The sequence below is a fragment of the Poeciliopsis prolifica genome, unplaced genomic scaffold (assembly GCF_027474105.1).
Source record: "Poeciliopsis prolifica strain line A6 unplaced genomic scaffold, Auburn_PproV2 SCAFFOLD030, whole genome shotgun sequence".
Classification (NCBI taxonomy): Eukaryota; Metazoa; Chordata; class Actinopteri; order Cyprinodontiformes; family Poeciliidae; genus Poeciliopsis; species Poeciliopsis prolifica.
Genome location: NW_026562405.1, coordinates 5,242,805 through 5,265,624, shown reverse-complemented (window position 1 = coordinate 5,265,624; position 22,820 = coordinate 5,242,805). Strand labels below are relative to the sequence as shown.

The following is a 22,820-nucleotide window of genomic DNA, read 5'->3' as shown; positions in this document are numbered from 1 at the left end:
TAAAATTTCAGAATTTTAATGAAAGTCAGAATTTTTATTTTGATTAAAACAGAGTCAGAATTCTGAGGTTAAGATGATAATTTTTTCAGTAGCCTTATTCCACTTCTGTCGACATTTCTACATAGATTCCCCTTTTTAATTAGGATCATGAAGCAAACGGAGAATAATCTGGACGGTTGGAGAAACTTGTTTTTAATCAATTCACAGATTTTTCATGCAGGCACTCAGAGGAGGAATAAAGTCTAGAAATCATTTTAAGTTAGACGTTGAAAAAATGTCTCAAACTGTAAATCCACTGGAAAGGCATCAGCTGTTGTAACTACAGCAACATTTATTTGCATGATTTCATTCATAATTGACCGCCTATAAACATGACCACCCATCATTATGAATAATAAGATTTTTCCTGCAACTTTATGATGCACAAATAAATTAATCCTAACAAAGTGGAGGAAAATGTAAAGTTCGAATCCATCCAGTTATGTTTTATTCATCATCCTCGGAGAATAAATGACAGAATAAGTGCAGTACACAGGAGTCTCCGGAGACGCTCTGACTGCGAGAGCTAAACACTTCCTGAACGGATAATAACTGCAGCCTGGGAACAGCGGCCCCCAAAAACCACAACACAGCATTTCTAAACACAAACTGCTGTTAGAGGGCAAAAGCCAAATAAATGTCATAAAAATGTTCAACGAAGGATTTTTAACAGAGCTCAGTTCAGGTCAGGATCCAGTCAGACATGGAATGTCAACATAAAAACAGCTTGAAATGTTTATTTTAATAAATTAATGCAGGAATAACTCGGGATCCGCTTTGATTTGGACTTGGTGTGAAAATATCAAGTCCAATAAAATTCAACTGATCAAACATGTTCACATTGGTGGCCATAATTACGCTAACAGCTATTCTCTGTTTCTGAGTTAAATCATTAAACAAATATTTGAAAATGTATTGAATCTGAAGAAGTTTGGATTTATTTGGGATTTTCTTACACAAAGGCACAAACATGTGAGCAAACCCCCCACTGCTACATAGTTAAATATCCTTGTAAATGGGGTTTTAATACTTTCTTAATAGAGCGCAGTAAATTAAGTCAGCAGAAGTAGATAAATAAACCATAAATCAGAATATTTGTTTTAAAAATTGAACAAAATCAAAAGTTTATAAAGAGACTCACAAATTTCTGTATTTGACATAAAACTCCTCCATGTCCTCCGTTTGGTCCTCTGATGAAGTCTAGAGAGAAATTAAATGCACATTGTTAGGAAAATCAACCAACATTATTTCTGAAATAAAAGTAATTTATAATCTGGATGACTCAGGATTTTAAGAAAAGGTAGAATTTTTTTTTACCTCTTTATTCATTTTTCTGACAGCCAGGATTTTCTCGATGATGTTGGCCTCGTCCTCTGGAGGTTCCTGAGAAACAGAAACAAAACATCTTCACTCAAACAGCAGAACCATTACATAAACTGCAGAAAACAACTAGAAATTGCCAGAACATTTAAACCATTGAAACCCATAACCTGGATGAATCTTTTTGTTTTTTTCCAGGCAGATTTTTCCGAATCGGACCAGAAATGTGAGCGGTGTCTTACTTCTGCCTGCCATGCCAGAGCCGTAGCGTTGAGCGCCGAGATGCGTCCGGCTCCCAGAACGGCGATCGTCTCTCCGTCGTCGTCCACCACCTTGAAGTCCAAGTCTTCGTTGTACTTCCTCCTTTTGACCTGTCGACCCGAACGCCGCTTCTGCAGAACGGGCCGCGGACGAAACAAACAAAGCTGTTTGAAAACCACTTACTGGAAACAATTTTTCAGACTTTAAAGGTTCTTGACCATGGTAGGAATAACTAAACAAAACAACAAATAAAATGAATTATGAAGTCCCCGTCAACAAAATGTCCTACAAATAATGTAAGCATGTCGCAATAAGCATCAAATCAAACAACCGGATAATAAATTAAAATAAGCTAAATGGTTTCCATTTGCATGATTTATTGTTTTCCTCTTTTGTCTCTTTTTACCAAAAACTGGACGACTAAAGACTTCAGTTTGCTGTTTTGATATAAAATAAATCATTTTATTTGTTGTTTTATTCATTTGGGGTATTTAAAATGTCTTCCGCTTCCAGTGTTAAATGTTCGCTAGGATTCTAAGTTTATTGATCTGTGAGTATAAAATGTTCTGGCATTATAGCGCCATTATCATTTTATTACTAGAAAATGGTCTCAAAACAATAATATTATAGCTTATCGCAATAAATTCTGGGACAATTCAACTAAAAGGCCTAGTCGAAACCAAAGCACCAGAATGAAGATGTTTATTATCCAGCTTTTGATAAAAAAAAAGAAAAAACACTAAATGACACAAATGGAAATGATCAAGCTTGTTTTAATTTTTTATGCCATTAATTGATTAATGAATTAATTAATTGCTTATTGCAACAGGTCTATTAGAAACCAATTTAGTATTTCCAAGTAACTTGACCAACACTGGAAACAGTTTACTAATAGTCATAAAACTTGACTTTGGGATACTTTTATTTTTAATTAGCTGTCTAGTTTTACTTTATGCATTTTGTTATTCAGTCTTTATTCCTCCTGAACTCACAGCGCTGTCCAGGGCGTCCTGGCTGTCGTCGCCTCCCATGTTGAGCGCCGAAGTTGAGGTGGTGTCGTCGCTCTCCGCCCCCTCCTGGACGGCCAGCTCCAGCTTTCTCCTCTTCCCTTTCTTCTTCTTCTCCAGCGGCGCCGCACCCGGGTCTCTGAAGGAACAGCAGCATTCTTTCACAACCAGAAAGTTGGATAAGAACGTAAGTCTAAATATTTGTTTTCAGTTTCAAAGCTGGGATGGGAAAGAAGAAGCGAGACGCACAGCAAGAATCAAAGTTAGCATTTTCAGCTAACTTTGATTTGCCTTGTTGCTGAAAATGTTCTATATAAATTAAATTACATTTCCTTGACTTACCTAAACCCTTTAGAACTCAAAGTGAAACAGTGTTGTTATTATAGTTGGGGTGTAGGAAGAAATCCATTTATGAACCATCCAGTCCTGCACTGGGTTTGATTTTTTTGCATTTGTTTTGGTATGCAAGTATTTCTTCAAATTGAAATTTAATTTAAATGTCATAAAAATAAAAGCAATAAAAGCACACGGCTGACCAAATGTTCTGGAACTTTGCTGGGTTGCTAGGTAACGGCTTGTTACGTTCTCGAGTAAACCGGCTCCTTTCGCAAAAAACATCAAATTATTTCCAAAAAGCTGAGTAACCTGGAATAAAATTTAAATGAAAATTTTAAAAAACATGTAAATATAGTGGTTGATTCGGTTGGCAACAGAAGTGACGATGATTCATTTACACCCATTACCCAGGATGGACACAAAAAAAAGCTAGTTAGCCAGTTGGCTAACAGTAGTATATTAGCCTCAAGTCACAGTTATGACTCAAATTTCTGCCTGACATAAAAGTTTTGCAAGAAAAAATACGAGTTCAAATAGTCCAGCAACAATCAAATTTAAGACCTGAGATTAGTATATTTAAGGCCAACCTACATTTGGCCTTAAATATGCTAATTTAAGACATTTTAAAGCCTTAATTTAGATGGATCGATTTAAGACTTTTAAGACCTGAATTTAAGACTTTTCAAAGGATTTGCAGACTGCTCACTGATTGTGTGAAATGTCACTAAATGTAGCAGCAAAGTTGTGGTGATTACTGTTAACCATGCAGACGTGACCTGGTGGACAGATCCCTTCACTTCATCCTCTGAGGTTTGTTTTGCTTTCATTCCTTTATTTTTCCTTCATTACATTCTTCCATGCTTGAACTTCCTCTCTGCTCCTGATCAGATCGTCAAATCATGATTATGGGTTGTTAAAGAGACAACACTCTCAAATCCAAGGTGTAAATCTTAATTATGAATTTGTACAAATATTAGTTTCTGTAGCCTGAGGAAACAAACAGCTCCTAAATCTGTTAGCAGGCAGCAACTGGCTGAACCGGTTGGATCCGGGTTGGTTGCATCTTTAAGGATCTTCAGGCGCTCTAAAGACAGACCATAATAGTCTCTGATGAGTTTAATGATGTTCTGAGCAGTTTAATTTACCGGCTGTAAAATCTGCTCCTACATCCAGACCCAGTTCATGATTTCATGCAGGTTGGGTTCTGCTCAGCAGTTTGGCTCCTTCAAGTTTCATTTGAAATCGAGGAATTAAGCTTTTGACAGGAACAGACTGACCAAAAAACTCAGAAATCTGATCCTTTTCTGATCACTGAATGCACCACCTGCTCTGTCAAAAACACTTTTTTGAGGAAAGGAAATACACTCAAAGTTAGGTATTTTCAGTATCAGTGAAGTTTCTAATAAAGGGATATCTGCAGGTTTTAGCAAGTCAAATTTAAGACTTTTAAGCCAGTTTGAATGAAATTTAAGCCTGTCAATGCAGGGATTGTTTGGGAGACTGCTGCATTACAATCAAGCATAGCAAAAACTGTCAATGTTTGTGGCCTTTGGCAGCAACTTTAGGTTTCACACACTGAATATTGCTCTCTTAAAGGGGTAGTATCATGTAAAAATAAATTTTTACATCATGTTATTCTGTCATCAAAAAGACACCTGGCATGTTGCTTTCACTCTTTCATGCATGTTTGAGAAATCCTTTAATCTCCATACCAACCATTGAGTTGTGCAAAACCCCTGGGTGGAACAAGCTCCACCTTCGAGGTGCAGCTCCTCCCCCACTCAGCTCCTTCAGACTAGCCAGCAGCAATTAGCAAACACCTGGTGGAACTCATTGTAGGAGCTACGTCTCAGAGAAATGCTGGTGAAGGCGTCGTTAAAGGGTTAATAGAGGAGCCATGTTGTTACGACGTCCTGAAGGTAGAGCTTCAAAAAGAGCAGGAGTTTTTAATTATCACGCTCATTTTAATTTATTATGCGATTCATCGACTTACTTTTTATTGTGACAGGCTCACTATGACCTCATTTAAACAAGAAGATAATTTATTTTTAACTAGATGTAAATACCATTATAATGAGTTTATAAAAGCGAAATGCAGCAGGCTGAGCTTTAAATGCTTCACTCTTAAGCCCTGGAATCACCTGAAACCAACCTTTCCATTGTGCCCTGTGTTGGTTATTTGAGTCATGCAGCTTGATTCTGCTTTTCCGAGCTTGTGGTTGTTCTTACTTGGGTTTGCGGCCCCTTTGCTTTGGCGCTGTGGGGGCTGCAGGCTTGCTGTTGGCCTGGCCATGACTCTTCCCATGGATCTGGGCGGCCTGGCTGTTGTTTACTTGAGGTCCTGCTGCAAGAGTGGAAAACAGGAAGACAGGTTAGGACAGTCGTTAGTCCAATAAAATCTGTTCTGGCATGGAGGTGCTGTCATTTCAACTTTGAGGAGCATGTCGCCAATTTAAAACATTTGATAGTATTCTACATTCTAGGTGAAGTAAAATAAAACAAAATATGATGTTTTGAAATGTCTCTCACACCCATTACACCTGATTGGTCTGAGAACAAAACAGTAACTTAGAAAGAATTCCCTAATTTCAATAATATTTTAAAAATATACGCTGATAAATAAGTCATTGAGATATTAAGAATAATAAATACATTGAAACAATCCAAACAAGTCATGTTAAGTTAAATGACTTTCCTGCTCAAATTAAATGCTATAAAAGTTGAAAAAAATTCTAAAAAATGTTCTTGCTAAGTTTTCTGCTAATTACCAGATAGAAATAATTTTGGTTATTTCTGAGTAAACAAAAACTACAAAAGGTCAGACAAACTTAACTTGAGCCATGGTATGAAAATATCTGGTTTCAGCTGTTAATAATATTTTCCAAATTTAAGCTTTAAATCAAATGTTAGATGGAAATTTATTGCAAAGCTGAGAAGCTGAATATCAAGCACTTTTAAGGATTTCAAGGCCCTGTGGCTAAAAAACCACGAGGTAAGCGTTTCATATCAGTCGATAACAATAGGAGAGACAGAGATCCAATTCCTGGGATGATCGTAAATATTCTTGACAACAGCCCAAGTCTGTCTGTGTCAATCGCAATATTTATTGTTCTTGATTCTTCCTGCGCTGATTACGATGCAAGAATTTCATGTCGGTGGATGTCGATAATCATTGATCTGTTTTTTGTTTTAAACTGTTGTTGCCGTGACGTTTTCTGCTTCATCCTCAGTTACACCGCTACACAGCTGTTGCTCGGTAACCAAAGGATTCGTGAGTTAGCCGATTCCACCAAACTAGCTTAGTTAGCAGTGAGGTTATGTGGCTGAAGCCTTTCCTTTGCCTACATCTCCCAGAATGCCTTGTGGTTCTGGATCAGAAATTATTGATTATTCTATCAGATGATTATATATTGTTGATTTATTGTTTTCATGCAGCTGCAATTTAAATGCATTAATAAAAATGACACCATTTTGGACGTTTCTACGAACCTTGGTTGGCCGGCACAGGAGGAAGGACCTTGATCTTCGGTTTCCGACCTCTTTTCCCAGGAATTTTGACCGGGACTGGAACCGTCCAGAAGCCGCGGGCGGCTCTGAGGTTTTCCCACCTGCCGCATTCCTGGGATCTGTGCCGCTCTCCTTCCGGCTGCCCTTCCCCTTGGTGCGCCGCTCCTTCCTCTCCTTGCCCTCCTTCGGCTCTTTGCTCCTCCTCAGCGTCAGCACAGTCGTCTCCTTCTCCTCCTTTTGTCTCTTTGGTTTGCTGCTCTCCTTCTCCTCCTCTTCGGCGTCGACTTTCTCCCACTGCCTCTTGTCCTTTTTCTTCCGTTTCTTCTTCACCCTGCCCCCGCCTCCTCCCTCATCTTCCTCGTTCAGGGAGCCGTGGGACCTGGAGGCGTGCAGCCGACCACCGCGCAGTGATTGGCCGTCGATGTGCTGCCCACTGGGGTGAGGATCCGGAGCTGGTCCTTGGAGCCAACGACCAGGTGTCCCGAGGGATTGTGGGAACTGCGGTTTGTACGATGCTACCTGGGTCCGAGGCGGCGGCGGCGGCGGCGGGTGAGTGGAGGCGGCGTGTGCTTCAGGAGGCCAGTGAACATCTGGAATCAGAAAAACAAAATGAGCAGCTGAGTCAAGTCGACCCCACCACCTTCTTCAAATCTAACAAAACTTGAGCTGCAAAAGTTTTAATTTGTGCCGCTCATTTTATTAATGAATGTTTCAGGGGTCATAAAAGGTCATCCAGGCCACTTTCTTAGAATCAGATTTATGACCTCCTGTTATGAAAAGTTTGTCACTGAACAGCAAATGTTTGCCTTGATATCAGCTTCAAAGTGAGATAATTCCCTAAGACATCAATAAACAGTTTAAACAGAAAAATAAATGAATTATTTGCTTGAATAAAAAAGCTTAGTGGGACAAAGGTGTAAAATTCAGCAATAAAACTAGAAACAGTCGAGATTGAAAAATAAAACGTGACAGGAGGAAGGATCACTATATGCTGTAAATGTCAAACACTCAAAATTTAAATAAACTAATCGAAATGATTACTTATTACAGAAAGTAGAAGCGCACTATGCCCATAAACAAGCACAAATAATAAAAATGAAGGTTATTAGAATAATCCACAGAGCAGAAGGTGAATTTAGGGAATAGAAGAAACTAAACAACAGTGATGCAACTTCTAATTATGCATCATCGCCTGATGTTGATATTTTCAACATTGATGTTAGGAAGAAAGCTTGTAGTAAAGTATATTCTTACATGACACAGAGAATGATTTGTGTGGGAATAATAGTGGTGAAACTGCAGAACTGTCCCATTCTGAGCACGCGCCGTTGTTGCTGTGAATCATGCTGTGACTAAACACTTAACATGCAGAATATTCCTCTATCAGCCTGCAGGATGCTGCAGCCTTTTGGGGTTCACGCAACACGGACGGCGCGAGTGTTAAAACGATTAAACTGCCTGCGAGACGTAAACAAACCAAACAAATGTGAACCAGGCCAGACTGCGAGCAGCAACATCCAGGATGCTTAAATACTCTGTTTCTATGTGTTTCTCAGTCACAGAGTGACATTTTACAGCAAAATGTTATACATACATAAATATGACTTAAAAGAAATTTAACTTCCTGATTTAATGTCTTGTAATTGGACTCTGTCTCTTTAAGAAGCTCCTGCTCTTTCTGAAACTCATTCCAACTATTAAATCTTCACGTTTTTACCAGCGTTGCTCTGCCAAGTTGCTGTTATAATGAGCTCAGCAGATGCACCAGGCATTTGCTAAAAGCTGTTGGCTAGTCTGCAGGAGCTGAGTGGGGAGGAGCTGTGCCTCGAAGGCGGGGCGAGGTCCACCCAGGCGTTTTGCAGCGGAATGGTTGAAATGGAGATTGAAGGATTTCGCAGACATGCATTGTAGAATTGGGTATGTTTTTGATGAGGGAGTAACTTTAACATAATGAATCATTTTACATTTTATAATAAAATGTTTTCTTATTTGAAAAAGAAAATTAATTGGGGTTTTTTACAAGCACTTTCCCTCGTGCTTCTTTTGCTATTTTATTTTGTTTTCTTCTTCCTTAAGTAAAGTATAATGTGTTAGGTAAAACAAAAGAAACGGTGCTGGATCAAATAAGTATAAATACTTCTGCCAAACTCCTTTTCAAACAGTTATCTAAACATAAATTATGGTACTTAACGTGTGACTGTGAAATAAATAAACTTTAGCTTCACTAACTGCTGCAAAACTTGTTTTTTTTTTTATTATATTACTATGGTAGGTTAATCATCAGAATAATAAAATCATTCATTCACATGATTAATAGTTTACAACAACAGGAGTGACATGCAAGAAAAAGTTGTTTGCAGTGAGAAAATGTTTGCTTGGATGAAGTCGGTTTGAAGTTGCAGTTAAAGCTGCAGAAATGGTCATAAATCCACAAAGTTTTCTTTATCTGCTGCAGAAGACGGAGCAAGTTTTTCCTGCAACCAGCCAGGGATCAATGCGGCCTGCAGGAACTCCATCCGACTGACTCCGATCGCTACGCTGCATTGTCTCAGTTTTCTGCATAAACGCTTGCGGTCATAAATATTCATGACCGGTAGGCGGACCTCAAGGTCAGTGCAGCTTGTGGGCAAAAATCCATTTGGATCAAACATGCAGAGAAGCCTCAATAAACAGCAGATAGATGATTTCAAAGAGCTCAAATGTGTCCACTGAGGCAACAGCACCAAGAAAAAAAACACAGATGTTTTGAATCGACTGCGGAGTCTGTTTGTATTATTTCAGTTTGAATAATTTCAGTCGGCTGCAGAGTAAATTTAACACTTTTTAACACCTTTTTAATGCCCCTTTGAAGGAACTTAAGACAGAAAAAACAATAAATATGAGAGATTTAATTTAAAGTAAATATTTAAATTTCCTTTGGTGTCAATACAGTATCTTTTAATTGAATTTTGGGGTAATGAGTTTGCTGCACTGAAAGTAAAGGGACCGAATAATATCACAAGCCCCACTTTGCAGTTTTTATTGCGTTAAAAAAAGTTTACAATATCCAATAAATGTTTTGAAAACTGGCAAAAGGTTGAAAGTTCAAGGGGGCTAAATACTTTCGCAAGGCGCTGTATGTCTCTCTTAGCCCATGTAGCACCTAGCTTAAAGATTTTGTGTTTTTTTGCACCTAACATCGTTCAATTTGGTAGCAGAAATGAGCCGTTGACGAAAACGAATGTCGCAATCCAGCATAAAAAAGCTAGCTAGCTAGCAAGGTATATCAGCTGCTATTTAGCAATAGCCGTAACCATCTCAAGGCTCTAAATGCAATGAAAATGATTAAATTGTCATGCCATGACAAAATTCAAGGTCAACTTTCACTTTTTTTTGAACATTTTAAGCCCTTATTTTATCCAGGTGTAGTGATGAACTCTAATCTGAACCTTTAGAGTCACATAAAGATGGTTAGAAAATCAGCCTTCTGTCACCTGAAGAACATTTCCGGAATTAAAGAACTAATGTCTCTGCAAGATCTAGAGAAACTCATCCAGCATTTAGTTTTGCATTCTGCATCAGAACCAGATGCAGAATGCAAAACAGTCACAACTAAAAAAACTAATTGCTTTTGATTAATAATAACTGAAACATATTTGATGAATATTACCTTGATGATTTGATAACATGTAATATTTATTGCTTGTTTAATAATTGGTTACTTTGTGACGTTTTTATTATGTAAATCACTGAAAATGTGCTTCATTCGTAAAGTTCACTTATTTCAGAGACACAAATTGTCTTTATTCAGTCACAGAGACTCGCTCAAACCGGAGAACTCCAGCAGAAATCAAACAATAAATGGTTAAAAAGTCACACTTTTATAATAACGCAAAAAGAAGAAAGTAAATCATTTATTGCTCTTGTCTTAACCAACATACAGTGAGGTTTACTGAAAATAAAACATTTTTTGCTTATACAACAGATACTTTCTTCATATATAGCAACTTTAATGTATCTGTGAAGAATAAACAATCCACCGAAAATAGCTACAAAAAAAAAGGATTATTTTACATCGTGTTGAGCGGATCATTTGCAGCATGACGATGACGCTCACTTTGTCAGGTATAAAAAAAATCTGAGCTGCAGATGATTAACTCTGTGTTTAATGGCTGCTAAAACCTGCACACACACACACACACACACACACACACACACACATTCACACACACACACACGCACGCACACACACACACACACACACGCACGCACACACACACACACACACACGTGCACACACACACACACACACACGCACACACACACACACACACACACACGTGCACACACACCCACACACACACACACACACACACCCACACACACACGCACACACACACACACACGCGTGCACACACACACACACAAATCACACACCCACACACACACCCCTGCACACACACACACCCACACACACGCACACACACACAAATCACACACACACACACACACACACACACACTGAGTACCAAGCATCAGATGGTAGCATGAGAGCGTAAGACTTTATAACCGTCTCCTCGATCTCGTGACTGCTCCCTGAAAATCCCGGGACGTGTTTGTGACGAAACAAAAGAGAAAAACAGCTGCACAAAGTGAAGACAGCTTTGCATATTTCCATCACCTCTATATATTTGGTTTCAGAGACGCTTCTTGTGGGTGTAAGTGACTTATTTTTAAGTTTATTTGAACCATAAATAGGAAATTAAATTTGTGAGGAACCACCAAGTTTCCGAAACGCCACATTTTCACGGTCAGAAGAAGCAAACACTCAGTTATTTGATGAGGAACATTGGAGAAGGCTTTTTACCTAAAGGCACTGAGCCAACCGTCAAGCATGGTGGTGGCGGCATCATGCTATGGGTCTGAAATGATTGCATAAAATAACAAGGAATTAATTTTGTCCCTTCAGATCAACCAGATCAGGGCTTTTGGAAAAAAGCCATTCCAAATGTAGAATGGCTTTTTTCATTTTTGGCCCCTGAATACGTATCAAAAATGTAAAGCAGATTGTTTTTCTTCTATGATGGTAGCTCACCATAGCAGAGAGAAAATAGAGAGGGTGATTGACAGCGCTAAGACCCGCCTCTGAGCTGTGATTGGTTGTTTTCAGTTGGCACTGGGAGAAGGAAGAGGAGATTTATTCTGTCTCATTTGCTGTCACAACAGTTTTTACAATGTCAACTGTAAAAAAATGTTTCAAGACGTAAATTTTTTTTTATAAATATAAAACTTAAATGCTGCAGCTACTTTTCCCACCTCTGGGAAAAAATTGTCAAATATTTTTCTAAAGTTATTGCAACAGACAGAATCAACACTAGCATTAATAATTTTCTAATAAAAACCTTTAAAATTTGTGAAATACTTTTTATTTTTAGTTCAATATGAAATAGAGACAAAGAAAAAAATCCCCAACGCGAATCAATTGGGTCAGATTGTGTTCTGTTGCTGTTTTGCGCTCCGTCCATCTGCACATGAAGTGAGAGGCGGCTCTTCGTCCGTATGTTTTCTGTTCCAATGTCACCAGCACAAGCTGTGGCACATTTCTGCGCTTGGCAAAGAGGAGAATCTGCACTGAACACGAGCCAGAAGCAACTCGTTTCTCTGATGATGAGGAATATTCAATCAGAAACTTCTGAATATGGCTGACGATTTTGAAAAATAAATAAATATCCTGAAGGGATTCAGGAAGGTTTTCATTATCAGAGCAGCTTTTTAAAACTATTTCTGTAATATAATGTGAATTTACCTATTTGTGGATTTTTCTGTGGATTGCAAGTTACAATTTTCACAACAAAATCAGCCTGTTTGCTGATTTTTTGGGTAAATTAGATCTAAAAAAATACAGCTTGGGGAGCTAAAATATGGCGCAATGCTAACTGAGATGCTATTAGTTTTCAAATACTTTACACCCTTCCTCACCATGACACTTCAAGAAATGTGATTTAAATGTCACACAGTAACTGCATTTAACAATATTTTAGAATTTATTAATATATATCGATGCTCTAATGGAAGCATCAATAGACAGATAAAATCGTAAACATAACATTTTTATTAATACTGTCAGTTTGTAGGTTCTATCTACATTATTAATTATAATCTAACAAGACAAAAATAAATCAACGTTTTTATCAAAAGGAATTTTTCAAAACAAATTTTTTTCAATGATATATGCATTCTTAAAAAATCTTGTTATTATTGAAGAAGTTTGTGGCCCATCAGTTTAAATTTGCCAGTTTGGGCCAAAAAGACTGAAAGTTTGGCTGATGTATGAAAGCATATTGAGGTATATTTGGTGTTTAGCCCTAAAAAGCATTTTCCTCTATTAGCAACCTTGGGAATGTTATTACAGCGAAGCACAAGGTGCACCAATATAGCAGAAGGTTTATATAAATGCGTCCAACACTTGAACTCAAACACTAAATGTTACTTTTTTGCTTTAAATAAAAATTATTCAATTGTCATACAAGTTTATTTTAAAGTACTTTTGTCCCAAACTGTGATGTTAGGAAGGAGCAGGATTTTCCTCAAGGTCAAAAAACGTGACAAAAAAAGCACCACATATTGAAAATTTAACAAAATGTCCAAGTAATATAGCTAAATTATCAATCATTGATTGATAATCATCTGATGTAGCAGCTGGATGATGGACGAATGGCTGCATTTATGCAGAAAGTGTGACTGCCTGGTGTCGTGAGACCCATGCAGATGTGCAAACAGACGTTCACACAGGTATCATAAATCATCTCACACACACACACACACACACACACACACACACACACACACACACACACACACACACACACACAGGCCTGTAAAGCTAGCCACGTGTCAAACTGTTCAACCCGAAGTTGAACCTTTGTACCAGCAGCCAGTTCATAACCAATCAAAACACAAATCTGAACAGTAAACAACAAAAATAGTAAACTGTGAAAATGAGTTAGACTTTAAAAAACTCTCTTGCATCTCAACAAGGTCAACAATAAAATAAACAACATGACGTGGTGATGAGGCAACATGCACAGCAGCGCAGGCACTCGCGTGGCGAGCCGTGGCGCCTCATCATCAGTCCGATTGAGGCGCGGGTATCAAGGCTGTTGCCATGGAAACTGGCTCCCAGTGCCAGAGCCGCTGTTGGGACGAGGCAGACGTAAACACGCGGTAGCCACGGTAACGCGTTCGAAGAGCCATCTACGTGGACCGACTCCTTCTTTTGTCCACCTCTGACGTGAAGCTGCATGTCAGAGGCTTCATGTGATTTTTTTTTTCAGTCGATTATTAAACCATTATTTATAAAAATTTACTAGAGAGAGATAGTAACAGGTAAGTTCAGTTTAGATGAGAATAAAATAGAAACAACCTTTATTGTCCAACAGAGGGGAAATTCAGATGTCACAGCAGCAAGTTAAAGTAACAGAAAATATAAAAATATGAACAACAAACTGCACAGTACAGAGAAGTTATTAAAAAACTAAATAATTCACATAATCCTTAATTGGAGTATATAAACTCTAATACACTGATATCAGTTATTAATTTACAAAAAATACGAAAATATTTTATTGAAGGTGCAAAACATTGTTGGTCTATAAATATGTTCTCCCCAAAACTCCTCAAATGACATTTTAGCTACATCTGTTTCAAATTCAGCAAAAATCATTTTAAAAATCTTAAATTTTCTTATTTAACAAAGAAAATTTATTATTTGTTTTTGGATTTTTTTAAATGCATTTCTGCTATGGTATAAAATAAACTAAGCGATTCAATGAAAATCTGCACAATGTGCCATTTTTTAAGTCAATTAATCATGAGACAGGTGATTAATTATCCAAATAAATTGATTAATCATCAAAATAACTGATTAATTATCTGACTAATCGATTAATTGTCAGAATAATTTTTATGTGCCAACAACCCCAGATTTAAAAGCTGTTTAGTAGAAGCAGTGATGCTTAAAAAGTCCAACAGAAAATGGCAGGAAGGCATCAGCACCTTTATGAAACTTTACATCATTAAAGATTCAAAACATAAGAAGCTTTGGGATGTTGCCATATTAAAAGAAAAACAGACTTTTTCCTACATTTTTGGGTCATCAATTGTTTTGTGTTTCGGACCACACTGTGGACATCTCTGGTTTAGAGGATTTTCAGCAGATGCGACAGATGGAACAGAATCAAAACTCCTTTCCTTATGGCCATTATTTTCAAGATTTGATTTTGTTTGATATGTTGATATTTCCTATTCTTATTGCTGTTGATGAAGAGCGTTCAGGAAAAAAGTTATTCAGCGTTTCAGAAAAACACTGAAGGTCGTTTTTCAGGTGGTGTGTAAAACTATTACAGGACAAAGTGTCGTTCTGTTGGACGTGTCGAGGCGTGCGCCGCTCTAATCCAGCTTCCTTCAGGGAGAACAAGCCTCCACAAAGCAATGCAAGCCAAACAAGCACTTCTCTTCTTCTTTGTCTCGGCTGAGAAGAGGTCAAAGGGCGAATCTCCAGAGGTCAGACTGTATTTCACCAAGAAAACAACCAAATCACAGAGTGAGAGTCCGACTCAACTCAGGTCAACTCAGATCAACTCAGGTGAACTCAGGTGAACTCAGGTCAGACCTGGTGACCAAAGACACCAGAGAAAAATGATTCTGCTATTTACTCTGCAATTACAATGACATATCAGAGAAAAAAAAAAACATTTACACCAAAACTCTAGATTTAAAAGTAGTTTTTTCTAGAAAATGTCTGAGATTAATCCCAAGTAAAAAGAATTTCTGGCAAATTTTTGAGTTCCTGACTCAGGATTTTCAGAATTTTTTCTCACAACTGTTTGACTTTTGCAACTCAGAAATTTCCATGTTTTTTTCTATAAATTTTGAGATTAATCTCAAAATTTATGAAGTTTTTTTCTAGCAAATTGACTTATCAAACTTTTGTATTCTATTTTAGAAAATTTCTGAGATGAATTGTGTTTTCGAGCAAATTTTCAGATTTTGAAATTCAGGATATTTTCATGTTTTTCTGGAAAATTTTCTGACACTAATCTCATATTTCTAGTTTTTTTCTAGTAAGTTTTCACTTTTTTATTTTATTTTTGAGAACAGTCTTCAATTTTGATTTGCTTTTCTAGCAGAAGCTCAGAAATTTCAAACAAATTTCTAGAAAATTAATCTAAAAATTTCTGAGGTTTTTGGCAGAAACTGCCTCCTGTTTTTCTATCTACAGTGTCTCTAATACGTCATTGTAAATCTTGCAGAAATCCACATTTTAAGCTCTGATCGGAAATATTGATTTGAAATTCTTTTTTTTTGGTTTTCTTTACCCTGGTTTCAGAGTCAAACATCCAGAGAGGCTGCGGTGATGAGCTGCAGCGTTGGGCCTGACAGACTGGAGAAGTCGAGCAAACACGACTGAAAGGGGCTGCCCGCAATCACATCGGCTATGAATCAATAATCCTGCCTCACAAAGCACCAAACGCACGCGCGCGCACACACACACACACACACACACACACACACACACACACACACACACACAAACACACACACACACACACAGTCTGTCTCTCCTTCACAAACACAGAGCATGAACACTGCAGTTCCATCGATGCTGAAACCTCCTTTCACAGTCGCTACGGAAAGCTGAATTAATGAATTACTGAATTAATTTGTGAACACAGGAAACACTTCTGACCTCCTCCTGACTGAAAGTTTTCTCACAGGAAATGAAACCAAAACGTTGCACTTTTCATTACATTCAGGCGTTCATTTCATTTAGTTTTTTTTTTAAACATAGAAAAACGAACACAGAATCATAACAACAAAAACACATCAGATGTTTGTATGATAAAATCCACCAGTTCACTGTTTAAGGCTGGTGTGAATGCAAAACCAGACAAAAACTCTAAATCTGGGTTAGGGTAAGGCATCCATTCTGAGACAAACCTCAGTCTCAGTTCGGTTGAAGTGAGCTCTGGTTCGGTTCGAATGCATATGTGAACACCAAGCAGATCTGAAACCGCACCAAAAGCAGGAAGTAGACTACAGCGCAGGGTATTCTGGGTAAAACCTGGACAACCCGTATTTAGCATCACTCTTACTGGTGTATAAAAACACTTAAATAATTAAAATGAACAATGTAAATCAAAAACTAGAAAATAATTTTGCGTGTCAGCTGAAAGGCATGTGGCTTTTGACTGAATAAATTTATTCTCAGTATAAGAACAATAGTTGGGTCACTTTCTTTCAAGCCACGTTTAATGAAATGGCTTGAAAAGCAAGTTTTCAGTGAATACTGATTAATTTCTTTGGATAAACTTGTTCTTGAGCTGCAGTTTGGGGCAGCATTATCATCAGTCCGAGGGCCACAAATTAACTAAATACTTAAAGACTACAATGAAGAATATAAACTCTAACGACCAGAGGCTTCAAACAAACTGTTAGCAACGTAACAGTTGAATTCAGCGGCTTCTGCTTGAACAAACAGATCTGCTGCGTTCCCGATAGAAAGGAGCCATAAAAACATTAATTTTGTTTGTTTTGAGCGGCGGTCGTCTCTGCACGTTTCCACGCTCAGATCGCTGTGCGGATATGACATAAGCGCTCCGTTTGAAGATGCTGCAGGTAGATAAACAACTGAGCAAACGGCAAACACAAAACGAGACGCCAGCTAAAGTCTGATCAGATTTGCACTGTAAAAACTCAACAGCGCTGGACACAAACAGAGAAACAAAAACAAATCAATCGTCTGTTTTCAACTAATCAAAGAATGAAAAAGTTTTGGGGGTTTTTTCCAGAAACTGTTATCTGTTGAATCTGTTAAAAAAAGAACAAAAAGGTTTCATTTTTCACATCTTCAATTTCAGTTCAAGAATCAAAAATAAGAATTGAAAACTTTGAGTTTGATTTTAATATTTTTTGCTCAGATCTTTGTGACCCAGAAATGATCCTACAAAACTGAAGATTAACTGAAAATCCTGTAAAGAAGAAGAAGTGGGCAATATGAATGTTTAATTTTATCCCAACTTTTTGTGGCACTTTCTAATAACAATAAAAATGATTAAAAAAAACATTTATTTCTTTCTTGGTGCCACTTTATATTAAAATGGTCAAAAAGTAGTTCACAAATGTTACCTCCACTCTAAGCACATTATAACTCATTAATAACTGTTTATTGTGCATTAATTAGGGGAGACTAGGAGACAAAATCTGCCTGTTTCTTGCCGAATATTGAAACAAGTCTGTTTACCTTTATTTTATCTAAAGTTGTTATTGAACTATTAAGGCTTAATGAACAATTATTAATGCTATATTAAGTATTTATATTTGACATGTCATGGGAACCTTTTTCTAAAGTGGTACCATGTTAACTGTGAATGTCTGTGAATCCATGGCACAAATGTTTGGAAAATATTCCCATTTGAAATAAGTTTCTTCAGAAAGCCAATTATTTAAAAAAGGGTAATTTATATCACCGAACTGCACACAGTAAATGCATTTCATTATTTTCTAATATACTAATATTTAATGATAATGGAGAAAATTGTAAAAACAAATAATAACCCCTACAATAATAGTTAAAAAAATAAAAAAAACATCAACTGAAATTAATTGAGACCAAGACAAATAAAAACTTATATCTTGATTTTCACAACACGATAAATGTCAAACTATTCAGGAGAAAGAAATTTTAAAATGCAGCTTAAATAATCTTTATTAAGTGATATTACTGCTAAAATGTTTCAGTCTATTTTGAAGTCTGTTTATCCAGTTCCACTTCCTACATTAACGTTCTCTTTTTTTCTCCCAGTTTATTTCAAACAAGATAACATAAATATAATATTTAAAAGCATTAGAGAATGCGTAAATTATAATGTTAATGTATAATTTGGATTGAAATTAATCCTTTACCATTAGCTTCTGTTAACTACAATGCCAGTTTAGTGTTTTAAGGTTAGTACAAAATTAACTTTGTAGCTAATCTGATAAATTATCATTTGTTTTATTTTTTAATACATTTTGTTTATCTGTAGTAGTTCATAAATAAGATTTTTTTTTTTACATCGTGTGTAGATTTGATAGTTTGTTAAGCGTATAAACTGACTGATGGCACGTTATAAAATGTTGTTCCTGTGACAATGACAATAGAGACTTTGTCTCATCTTATCTTATAAGCCTGAGCTGCAACCTCTTTGAATGTCTTAAAAATAATTATGAGTAAATAAAATAATAACCTGGTCGGTAAAAGCATTAAATAAAGATTAGTATGAGTCTGCTGGCTAAAGAAACAGCAGCATCATCTCCAGAAAACCCACTAAAAACTCTGACTCATCTTTCAGCTCAGCCTGACTCATGATTATAAACAAGCATCACTAAGCAGAGCAAATATCAAAATATCAAAATATCCAAAAAAACAATGAAGCTGATGGATCCAAACAACGCCAAGCTGAAAACATCCCTCATATGATTTCCCGTAATCCGCTTTAGGAATTAGTTAGGAAAATTCACACAGCAAATAGTTAACCCTGGATTAACATGCAGTTAATCCAGGGTTAACTGAGTGTTAAACTGGATTAAACGGAATATGTGTGAGATTTACCTTATCACTCGTATCAAACTGGAGCTTAAATTCAGTAAAGTGGAAATACAAACCTGCTGCTTGTCCTTCTTGAGGATTTTCATCTTCTATCCGTTCACAGCATCTGTAACAGAAACAGATAAATCTGATTATTTCACATTAAGAAACCATCTGAGAGGGAGAAATACAGCAAACCGGGGTTAGATTAATTAAAAACAACAGACATTTAGAAATGTGAAATAAACCCGAGTACAAAATACTGTGAAATATTAATTTTGAATAGTCGGCCGCCTTTAAATTCACGTTGTTGAAAACTGAGCTCCTGATTGGTTTGTAATCTGCTCCATTGTTTAGCCCAGAGGTTCCCGAAGATGTTCAGGCCCCCTATGGATTACTACTAAACCCCCCCCAAAAAGAAAAACAAAATTAACTGGGCACATCGTTCAACCAGACATAAATATTTTGTTTTATTTCACACCTCAGGTTGCAACAAAACAAACCATCTTAACAGTTAAACACTTTAGCTGTGTAACAGTTTTGTTTTGTTTTTTTCATCCATACCGCTTCCCGCACCCCCAATGCAATGGCACTGCGTCCCCCCCGAGGGTCGCGCCCCACACTTTGGGAACCCCTGGCTTAGCCTGACCCATAAAAGAAGCTAACCTGTGGATGGACCTGAACCAGCAGGAGAGAACCTTCCTCAGAGACGACGGTGACTCAACTGGCTCAAATTAAAACCAGATCCAGGAGAGAAGCCGGTGTTGCACCACATTCTGTCACCTCTGTATGTTGTGACCGCTGCTAAAATGCACTGCTGCTTTTAACACCATGCAAACAAACAGAAGCTTTGCAGGGGAGAAACAAACGGCACAAACATTTGGCCACGAACTACGGTCTCAACTGGCCGGGTCCGTTTCAGCCACTGTGTTTTCATCACTAATCTGCACAAAACTTTGTCAACATTGGCCAACTAAAAAACAGCCATTTCATAATTCATTAAATAAGAAACGCAAGTTTCTTCTTCTTGCTTATTTTTCTTGCTGTTGACAAGAAACGTTACATGTGCATTACCGCCAGCTGGTAATGCACTGGTATGGAGTGTGCCTCCATACCAGTAGCTGCCCCTTCAGTCAGTGCAGCCTGACGTAAAAACATTTTGATAGACAATGTCAAACATTGACAAGTTTTAATTATTGTTTTCAAACGTTATGAAACACCTCAGAAATATACAGAGGCACCATGAGAATCAACTGAAAGTTTAAACTCAGTTTCATACAAACCCAAAGACCCGAGAATAAATGTTTGGCTGTTGACCTGGACCGTTCAGTTGCTATCAAGCTCATTTTCTATTAGAGGCTTTACAAATCTTTTACATCACATTAAAACAAACTTTTATCTCGGCTTTTTTCTGTTTTCCTCTTTCTTTTCTCCCTCCCTGAAGTTTAAGTCCTTTTTTGAGACATAGTTTTGCTAACTTAGCTTCTGACCGGAGCTTTAATGTTTGGATGCAGCTCATGATACCGAACCATGCGTTACCTACCGCGGCCAGCAGGGGCCCCCAAGAGCAATTTATTTATTTTATCAATAATCATTTCTACAAACATAATCAAATATCTATTATTGTAAAAACAAATCACTTCATGGTGAAATTGTGTGTTTTTGATATTATAATGGCAGAAATTATTACTAAAAATAAATAAAAAATCAGCTCCACTGAGGGGCCCTTAGTGGCTCTGGGACCCTAAGCGGCTGCTTAATTTGCTTATGCCTTGGGCCGGCACTGGGCCTGCCAAAGTGTGACCCTCTGTTGGAACCCAGCGTTCGTGTGCTAAAACTTAGCATCAATGCTAACGTAAGCTTCAACACAGTTAATACCATTTGAGGTATCAATATTTTGTTGACCAACATGAACTCAATCTGTTCAGTGTTCAAACATTAGTGTAGAAGCTAAAATTATCCAAAATGCTAATATTAGCCTAAACGCTGTCAGTGACATGTGGGGCATCACCAGCATGTCGTCTTACTGTGACTTGCTCCATTAAGTATACTAAACATGGATAATAAATAAAAGGCTAAACTGCTTATTTAATGGAAAAGGCAGAGCTGCCACTAGTGCGAGGCATTGCACTGCTAATGCTAGGCTGCTCAGGCCTAATAAAGATGCACTTTTGCTCTGACTTTGGTAGAAAGCTGATAAATATTAGAGACACGTGTGATGCAGAAACAGAGAACATCTGTTAATCCTTACACTTTCTGTTGAAAACTGTTCTCACATCAATGAACTCGGCGGTTTTTTAAAACATAATTACATTTACCAGCTTGATTTAAACAAAGTCTACAAGTTTCCAAATTACATATTAAAATAAGTCTTATTAAAAATGCTACAGTATTTATTGTGACTCGTCGTCTGATTGGTGTAGAAATGGGATCCCTAAATTGGATCCATTTGGGGAAAAGAAGCGTAGTTCAAAAAGAGGCGTACACATTTTTGTCTTCAACACTTGAGCAACAGGAACTGAATTTGGGTCACTCTTCCCTTCTTCAAAATCATTTGTTGCGTTAAGTGTAAGCATTTGTGATCCTAGTTTCCTTTAAAATGTACAAAAAGCATGGCTCTATTTACCATTAAATTAAAATGAAAACAGAAAAGGTGGGTAATGAAAGAAAAACACTTCATGTTTCATTTCAGGAAGATTTTAATTTGTCTTCAAGGTTGTTTTCACACCTAATAGTGTGGTATTTTCTGATCAATTCAGCTCTAAAATTTAAACATTTGTTACATTTCTAGCTGCTGTGAAAACCAGTCAAATCAACCAAACCTTTGGAAAACCTGTTCCCCTCCTCGCCTGTGGTTGCGCTGCAACAAGAACCACTAAAGGAACCAACACAAAAACCTCTGAAGAAGACGACGAGCGCAACTTCCTTCTTTACAAAATGTAAACAAAAATGGAGAACCATCAGATTTTAGCAGCTGTAGGATTTCTCTTATGTCTCTGGTAAAAGCTATTGCTAGTGTAGCGTGTTTGTTTTGGTTAAATTTACCCAGAATGCCCTGTGTTGTAGTCCACTTTCTGCTTTTGGAGTGATCTCCAGTCCACTTGCTGTTCAAATATCCATTCAAAAGGCACCAGAGTTCACTTTAATCAAAAAGAGACTGAAGTTTTTAGGTGAACCAGAGTTTGATTATTCATTCACACTTCCTCAAGCAAGCCAGTCTTTGACTATGCCATAGGTCTGCAACCTTTAAAGTCAAAAAGCCAGTTTTACCCTCAATCCAGGTAAATAAAACTAATTTAGAGCCAAAAATGTTAAACAATTTGTGAAAACACTGCTTATAATATTTTTTAAAACGTGTAGTAGGGGTAGGCGATATGGAATTTGAATTTTATCCCGATATTTTGTATTCCTAATGTGATAACAATAAAACTATTTAGGGAACCGCATGTCGCAGCATTCATAGCGCCACAAATGTAAATGCTGCTCTTGAAACACATTGCTGTTTAAAATAAAATAAGTTTCTTCAGGACACTTAAAGAAGTGTGATTTATATCACTAAACTGCACATAAATGCTAAATTTATTTCTATTTTCAAGTGTCACACTGGACAAGTATTAAAAATAGTAATAATTATATTTTTGAATTTACTGAAATTCATTGATGCTTTTGTGAAAAAAAACTGGAGTAAAAATTACATTTTAATAAGTTTTTTGACAATATTTATTGACAATAATTTTAAATTC

General features: G+C 37.1%; 1 protein-coding gene across 1 annotated transcript in view; it reads right to left on the bottom strand.

Moving 5' to 3' along the window:
- LOC129372736 (chromodomain-helicase-DNA-binding protein 6-like) overlaps positions 1 to 22,820 on the bottom strand; it is a 53,294-nt gene that overhangs the window by 27,633 nt on the left and 2,841 nt on the right. The window contains 11 exon segments of the mRNA XM_055050196.1: positions 1,181 to 1,239; positions 1,357 to 1,422; positions 1,602 to 1,751; positions 2,613 to 2,766; positions 5,193 to 5,307; positions 6,453 to 6,536; positions 6,539 to 6,865; positions 6,868 to 6,954; positions 6,957 to 7,023; positions 7,025 to 7,060; positions 19,155 to 19,204. Of these exon segments, the coding sequence (XP_054906171.1) occupies positions 1,181 to 1,239; positions 1,357 to 1,422; positions 1,602 to 1,751; positions 2,613 to 2,766; positions 5,193 to 5,307; positions 6,453 to 6,536; positions 6,539 to 6,865; positions 6,868 to 6,954; positions 6,957 to 7,023; positions 7,025 to 7,060; positions 19,155 to 19,184 (1,175 nt within the window). The 5' untranslated portion in view covers positions 19,185 to 19,204.